The sequence below is a fragment of the Nanorana parkeri genome, unplaced genomic scaffold, assembly GCF_000935625.1.
Source record: "Nanorana parkeri isolate BGI_ZX_2015 unplaced genomic scaffold, ASM93562v1 scaffold1728, whole genome shotgun sequence".
In the NCBI taxonomy this organism is placed as follows: domain Eukaryota; kingdom Metazoa; phylum Chordata; class Amphibia; order Anura; family Dicroglossidae; genus Nanorana; species Nanorana parkeri.
Window position 1 is genome coordinate 153887 of NW_017307996.1, and position 7851 is coordinate 161737.

Consider the following 7851-nt stretch of genomic DNA (forward strand, 5'->3'; position numbering starts at 1 on the left):
AAACGAATGTCAGATAAAGTACAGAATGGAAAGTGGCAGGTTGGGACGGTGCAGTATTATTTGTAGTCCAGTATGGAATACAACAATCTAGAAATGACTGAATCATATACAACGTATCCTAAGCTTCCTGTCTAACATGAGATTGAAATGTGCGGACAGGTCCGCCCACTAAAGAATGCGTCTCCTCAGCATATGGATGAGTTGGCCCCATAGGTCTGATCTCCAGCTTTCCCATCATGTGACTTAACCTGAGTATGTCTGTTTTTGGTTTGAAGGTCAATACCTCGGCAGTACCAGGAGGAGACATTGCTCCTTACTCCCAATCAGGAAGTACTGTAAGAGCCATGATTCCTTCTTAGGAGTGTCAGCCACCTTGGCTATACTCCAAGACACAAACCATTGAAGGTCTCTTCCCAGGACAATATTGTGGCAGTTTTTCCCCACATAAGGGCTGTGGGAGCTCACCCCCCCCCCCATGTGGCAGCAGAGAAGCTTTAAGAAATAAAAGAGGTTCTAAGTAGCAGGGAAGGATGTAGTAGAAGGTATGTGGTTTCTTCCAATTGTAACAGATCGGGGATGTTGTCGGAGGGGAATGGACTTCACATAGGTAATAGGTGGTCATCTCTTTCTTCTGGCTCCTCCCCGAGCTGATCATCTCCCACTCCGCGGTAAGCAGTTTCCGAGGAACGAGGCCGAGATCGGCACGCAAAGTCACAGCCATCCTGAGGGAAATGAAACATGCTAATGAATAAATCGGCTTCATTGCACCGCACCCTGGCAAAGGTCAATGTGGTAAACTGTGACCGAGATTAAGAACAGGCCTGAGCTCGGAATGTGGAGGAACTGCAAGTTGGCGGGAACAGTAAACACTTAACACATCGCTTCTTCCCCCAGTGAGGGAGTGACGCCGTAGGGACAGGCCAGTGTTCTCTCTGCTCTTTTGGTGGTGACAGGAGCTCTAGTGGGACATTGGCCTTATAGTTCACAGCAACTGGGGTGCAGCAGGTGGCTGAGGAACACGCTATGAGTACATGTTTATAAATGAGAGAACAGCAATATCTGTTGGCAACTGGTGTCTAATATAGGACATAGGCAATACATAGTCATCTTATTCACCCAAAAACTGTCATCTTATGCCTATGGGAGCCTTTAAGGAGGAGTGAGTATTGCCAGAAATTCTAAATGCTTGTTAAACCCCCCGGGGACACAGTGCACATTGCGCTTTGTCCCGCTCAGTAGTGATTGCCGAGCAGCATGGTCAGATATCTCGCCTCCCCACCTCTATCCGACCACACTACCAGACAGGAGACAGGATCTATTATTAGCTCTGCCTGACAGTGAACATAGGAGAGGGGTGCAAAGGTGAACATAGAGCCTTCTCTCTACTCTGCCACCTTCTTTGTAGTGACAAGAAAGACTGACCTTGGACCCTCCACCAGCTATTCAGGGGAGGAGGACTGCAGTCGTAGTGGTTGGCTTGTGTTGTTGGGAATGATGGTGTGCTAGAAATGAGTGGCGTCATTCACAAAAATACAAGCCCACTACAACACAAGCCACATGCTACACTTGTCCCAGAAAGACTAGTGAAGTATCCGCCTTGTGTTGTTGTGGAAGATGCTTCAAGCCCCCGATGTGTGTGAACTGTTCTCATACACAAGCCTTTCCCCTCATTGTACACAAACCTGCCTCACATTTACCATCACTGCTCCAGAAGTCAGCTTCCATCTACAAGAGATCATACTCACCGCTACCAGGTTGCCAAACTCTTGCCAAAAAGTGATATTAGGGAACTGCTCTATCCCTTTAGCGCCAACGACAAAGCGCTGATAAAGGAATCCACCGATGATGTAAACTGCAAGTATCACTGCAAACCTGAGAAAGGAGAAGTAGAAAGCATGAAATACTACAACTTACCCCCCCAATAGCATATCATGAACTGGCTGCCGATTAGTTTATATACTTTTAAGGTGTGTCATCGAGGTGAAGTAGGGCTGCAACAACTAATTGGTTAAATCGATAATAGTTGGCAACTATTCTCATTATCGGGACGGGGGAAGAGAGGGACGGGGGAAGAGAGGGACGGGGGAGAGAGGGAGATTGATTTTTTTAATGCAACTAATCGTTTAATCAAAAAAAATAATCAGGCAACTAATCAATTATGAAAAGAATTGTTAGCTGCAGCCCTAAGATGAAGCCAATTTACAATCCCATGTCATCTTTAACTTTTACAATGCTATAATACAGAACACTAGGGGCACACACGTACTTCAGGGGTCCGTGAACAGTTGTTCTCCCATTTTCCCTAGCTCGGTACTTACACAATGAGCAGAATGGAGCCCACACTGAGATGGGATTCCTCGGCCGGACAGGCAAGGCTACTGTCCATCTCGAACAGATAGAAGCAATCCTTCGACTTGTTTCTTTCCTCGTTAATTATCGTGAAGCCATCCTACAATGGGAGAGGACATACATTTACATTACACTCGCAGTTACTGAAGTGGCAGGTACACTACTATGGATTGTGATATTAGGAAATATATCCCTGTATGTATGTATGTATGTATGTATGTATGTATGTATGTATGTATGTATGTATGTATATATATATATATATATATTAGCCCTTTGTCGGGGGTTTCTGTATGCGTCACATTTCCTGGTACACTGAGCTGGTAAAAACAGGTTTGTGGTCAATCTGGAGACCATATCTGTATGATAACTCTCAGGAGACGTCCCCACCTTTTGTCTCTCCAAGAAGGACCGACCTTGAGGCAGTAATATACATGTGGGTGGTATGTAACCCTGACAGTCAAGCTCTGCACTGCCTTATGTATGTGTTCTTCATATAAAAAGTATGTATTCTTGCCCAATGCAATGGTCTCATCTGCCTGCGCTAAGGGTCCAATGACGGATTAGGCAAGCAGAGGACAAGAAGGGACCAAAGGACATAGGAAACAGTGAATGTAAATAACTTACAACAGAAATGATTTTAAAACAATAAAAACATAAAAAGCTATTGCAAGTATTAAATGAAGGCACCTAAACCTGCAGAAACTTCAGATCAGGCTGAATGCGTCGCCATGGTGACAGGCAAACCTCCAGCACTTCTTTATACTGCCAAAGCTTGCATGTTCCTTTCTGCCTCCTGCAAATGCCTATTGGACAATGAGCCAGCCGATCATAGTGATGGACCAATAGGGATGTGAGGGAACTTGTCACCAAGGCGACGACTACACCTGGAAGAGCCGGAGCTTTGCCTTTTAGAATTTACCGAAGTTTAGCAGCATCAGCTGAAATCCTGAAGGTACTGCCAGTGTTCTCCCCTATGTGCCCTTTCAGTCCGGCTTTTGCCCCAAACACTCCACTGAAACCGCCCTCCTAAAACTCACCAATGACCTAATAAATAGATTGTAAGCCCTCAGGGGCAGGACCCTCATTACCATTCTGTCTTGAATTGTATTGTAATGTCTTCCTTATATTGTAAAGCGCTGCACAAACTGTTGGCGCTATATAAATACTATGTAATAATAATAATAATAATAATAATAATGTGCCGGCACATTACACCAGTTTTCCTGTGTTTTATCCTATGGACATAGAATTGATGTCACCAGCACACCGTTATGAAGTGTCCAAAGATACGTGCGTTCATTGATGCATATTGTCTCTTATCAAGTGCAACGTTTGGGGGGCGCACAGGGTCCCACTTATCAGGCTTACAATGACCAAAGCCTTTTGAGTCTGATGAAGGGGACCCTAAGCGGCCCCAAAACGTTGCGCTTGATAATATGAATCAATCAACGCACGTATCTTTAGACACTTCTGGTGGGCACATCACTGGTGATATCACTTCTACGTTCCGATTCAAACGCCATCTGCGGTCTTTGCGAGCACCCATCTTGCTTTGAGGTATATTGTAAGGAGTGCAGAAGGAGATCCGTACACCTTTATCCTAGGGACAGAGTCACTTTAATGTGAGGGTTGAAGAGGACAGCTCCAGCCAACAAACCTAACCACCAAGTGCTACCAGTTTACAAACAGCCATTGTGTAATTGAACACATTGGCTTTGACCACCCATAAGATTGGCTAGTCAAGTTAAGCATTTCTTATTTAAACTACGATATTAATTCCGATCCTTTAATCATCACTGAAGAGCATACCCCCAGGGTGTTCTTGTTGCAGGATATCATGATCATCGCCTTCCTTGGTTCATGATCACAGTGGTTGTCGTACTTGTCTCCAGATTTGTAGAAGAGCATGATCCAATCCGCTGCCGCACAGACAAAAGAGAATGTTAAAGAAATACAGTATCTGCTCCCCAAACATAATCCGGATTTCTAAAGCCTAAGATTAAAAGGACATTAGGCTAGAAGAACCATACTTGCCCTTAAAAGAGAACTATGGGGGTAAGTGTTTTTCCCCATAGTTCTCTTAAGGGTCATGGGAGAACATATACTAGCGTCCTCCTGTGACCCAAAGCTCAGTATATCGCGGGCTATAGCTCGCGGTACACTGAGACCGCTGCAGCCAGACGGATCCCGACATTAGTGTCGAGATCCACACCCAGCTGCCCGATTAATAGCTGGCTCTGCCTATCTAGAGGCAGAGCCAGCTGTACCCGCCCCCTCCCCCATCCCCATCTCCAGTCAGCGCTGAAGGATCGGAGGGGGGAATCCCTGCGGTGAGTGACAGTCACTGCTCTCTGCAGGGAGATGGTCGAGAAGTGAGTGAGCGACGGTATGTGTGACAGTTTCATTGTCACGCGTCGGCTCGAACTATGAGAATGAGTGATTTTCACTCACCTCATATTACTCCTTTAACTCCTTCCTGACCAGACGTAATTGATGCCCAGACCCTGAATTCATTATACATTGGGTAACTTATAACTACGTGACTCTCTGCCTAAATAGTTTTTACATTTTCTAGAACAATCTAAGGCTTTTATTTGGAACACACACTTATTACTTAGACAAATGGACCAAAAAAAACCATAAAAAATCTATTGTATCATTTTTATTGTTAATATTGGAACTCTGCCATCAAACCAAGAAGCTTGCATGTGATTACTATGTCATAGCTGTAATAGTGACATGACCATGAGCCACCCTGAATAGTTCCTGATTGGTAATGCTGACCAATGCTGACAGCGTGACAGGTAGCAGTGGTCCCGTGTGCTATGCAAGCTGTCAAATGGGTAACGTAGATTAAAAGGAGAACTTAAGGCTTTTCCCCAAAGTTCTCCTTAGGGTAACGGGAGGACACAAACTAGCGTCCTCCCATCACCCTAGGCTCAGTATACCACGAGCTACAGCTCGCGGTATACTGAGACGCAGCAGTATACCGCGAGTTGCTGCTCGCGGTATACTAAGACGCTGAAGCGGATCCCGACAATTATGCTGACTGACAGCCTATCTAGAGGCAGAGCTAGCTGTACCCGCCCCCTCCCCGATCCGCCAGTCAGCGCTGGCGGATCGGAGAGGGGGGAATCCAGCCCCTCCCCTGTCACGGCAGAGAGCCGTGACAGGATCGAGAGGTGAGCGAACGCCGGTATGTGTTCGCTCACCTCCCGATCTACTAAGCCGACCTGTGACAGTCTCATTGTCACAGGTCGGCTAGAACTATGAGGTGAGTGGAAATCACTCATCTCATAGTTCTCCTTTAATGTTCCCCCATCATGTGGCATTGTGCTGAGGACCATTAATCTACCGATCAGTTGGGAGGAAGGGAACATTGCTGTGAAATCATTGATCTGCTGGGGATCTATTCTCTGACTTTAGATGGTGGCACATTGAAATGGATTGTTTTGTTTTATGAAGGGATCTCACAAGTGGCCCCAGACTAATAGGTCTGTGACAAACAGAAGACAATAGATGACAATGGAAAAAAAAAGGCCAGAGGGCAGAAATTACCAGGCTGAGCCTGCAGCCAACAATAAGAAACAGTTGTCATGGCTCTGATTGCATGACTTTGACTTGGTATAAATGATGGTCTTACTTCCATTGAGGATGTGGGTGTCATCGATGCGACCAATCACAGTGACCTCCGTTGAACCCACTTTGGATTGCACCAGTCCTGCATTTGGGCTTGTGCTGGCATTGACCCGGCCGCACACTACAAACGTATATTTGTAGGAATCGTCACCTTCTTGGATGGTGGCCTCAAACCTAGATGCAGCAAATGACATTTTGTTAAGAAGTGCCAGCAATTTCAATATATCACAAGTGAACCTGATATGGTCTGATAGATCAGGAATAAGAAAAGCCTATGGTGACTAGTCTAGGTACAGCTTTCATTCAATATGCACTGAAAAGGTGAAAAAGCATGAGCTTTACTTTTTTTTTTTAACTATCACTATAATCCACCAAGCAGGCCATGATAGAGTCTCCTTCATACTGGCCCTCATATTTTATGTCTTCCAACCCAGACTTTCATCACACAGGGGGGGCCACTCAACACAGAGACATGAATGGACTGCAGTGTATCCCAGGGCAGTGCATCCGAACATGTTTGAATGTCAAATAGCATTTCATGATGTTCCTCTGCCACTTACCCCGGAGATGTAGTGCCACCTGAAAAAGCTGCCATTGCGCAACTTGTACACAATGGCAGCACAATGCTTTTCGAATTGCTTTAACTGCAGACTGGCTTAAAAGACAACCCTCACCATAGACAAGGGATGGCCAAACTCCGGCCCTCTAACTGTGGCAAAACTACAAATCCCATGAAGCATCTCTCTCCGGGAGTCATGTCTGTGAGAATCTTGCAAAGCCTCATGGGATTCGTAGTTCCACTACAGCTGGAGGGCCGCAGTTTGGCCATCCCTGCCATAGATCATTAATTCTATTTTGAACAGAACGAAGGGGGAAGGAACAGACTAATTGCAAAATCAGAGCATCTTTAAAGTCATAGTGTACAGGACAGAGACGTTCCTTTAGTGATAAAAACCTCAAAGCACATGCTCCAGCCATCTGTCTGGTTCGAGAGGCTTCCATATTAAAGGCAATAAGGTCTACACATAACTGTGACTACATAGCAGACAGTGTGGGGAGGAGATCATCGCCCATATTTATGTGTGTTATTATAGGAACTGCATGGCTTACCTTACTACAGAACCTGACCTAAACTCTGCAGAAGATGCCAACTCTAGTGGCCCACTGCCTACATATCAGCTACGGTTACAACCCCAACTTCTAGACTGCGTGCGCGCGCACACACACACAATTTTGCAAAAGAAGGAAATAGTGGAGGGAGGAGACAATAGTCATCTATTCACATCTGCCATCTAGGGCACCCAATGGGCATGGACAGAGGAGAAGAAGCACAGGAAACATGTCCTCTTCTCCAGGCAGGAACAGTCTGCCAACAGCTTACACTATGTACAGATTTACCACATTGAGATCAGAGAAATGCCAACTCATACCGTATAACAACCATGTTGCTTACAGAAACTACTCCCCACATCAGGTTATGAAAGCTACAACTTGATAGCTTCCTTGGGGCACCACGGACACTACACACTGCCGTAGATGCCACCTAGGCATTTTCACATCAACTAGCCAATATTCCCGTATTATTACTTCTTAGTCTTCAATGGAGCCAATCTTTGGAGGAGAGCTTGTTCTGCTGCAGACTTCTTGTCTCCACCGGTCAGGACACAATCGTCCACAGGCTGGTCGGCTGCAAAGGCTGTGGCAGCAACTAGGCAGAGACACCACAATTGTGCGTACATCCTGTAAAACAAAAAAACATAGCAAACAGAAATCTACTTTTATAAGGAATAGTTAGTTGCCTGTAACCTCCTGGATCATGTGTCCGTGTCTGAATCACCAACTAATAATTTTATATATATA

General features: G+C 45.5%; 1 protein-coding gene across 1 annotated transcript in view; it reads right to left on the reverse strand.

Moving 5' to 3' along the window:
- Positions 1 to 232: 232 nt before the first annotated feature.
- Positions 233 to 7851, reverse strand: part of M6PR (mannose-6-phosphate receptor, cation dependent) — a 12133-nt gene continuing 4514 nt past the window's right edge. The window contains exons 2-7 of the mRNA XM_018571304.1: positions 7579 to 7731; positions 5996 to 6165; positions 4162 to 4271; positions 2319 to 2449; positions 1746 to 1872; positions 233 to 722 (exon numbers count right to left, since the gene is read on the reverse strand). Coding sequence (XP_018426806.1) covers positions 600 to 722; positions 1746 to 1872; positions 2319 to 2449; positions 4162 to 4271; positions 5996 to 6165; positions 7579 to 7730 — 813 coding nt within the window. The 5' untranslated portion in view covers position 7731 and the 3' untranslated portion in view covers positions 233 to 599. The remainder of the gene's footprint in view (positions 723 to 1745; positions 1873 to 2318; positions 2450 to 4161; positions 4272 to 5995; positions 6166 to 7578; positions 7732 to 7851) is intronic.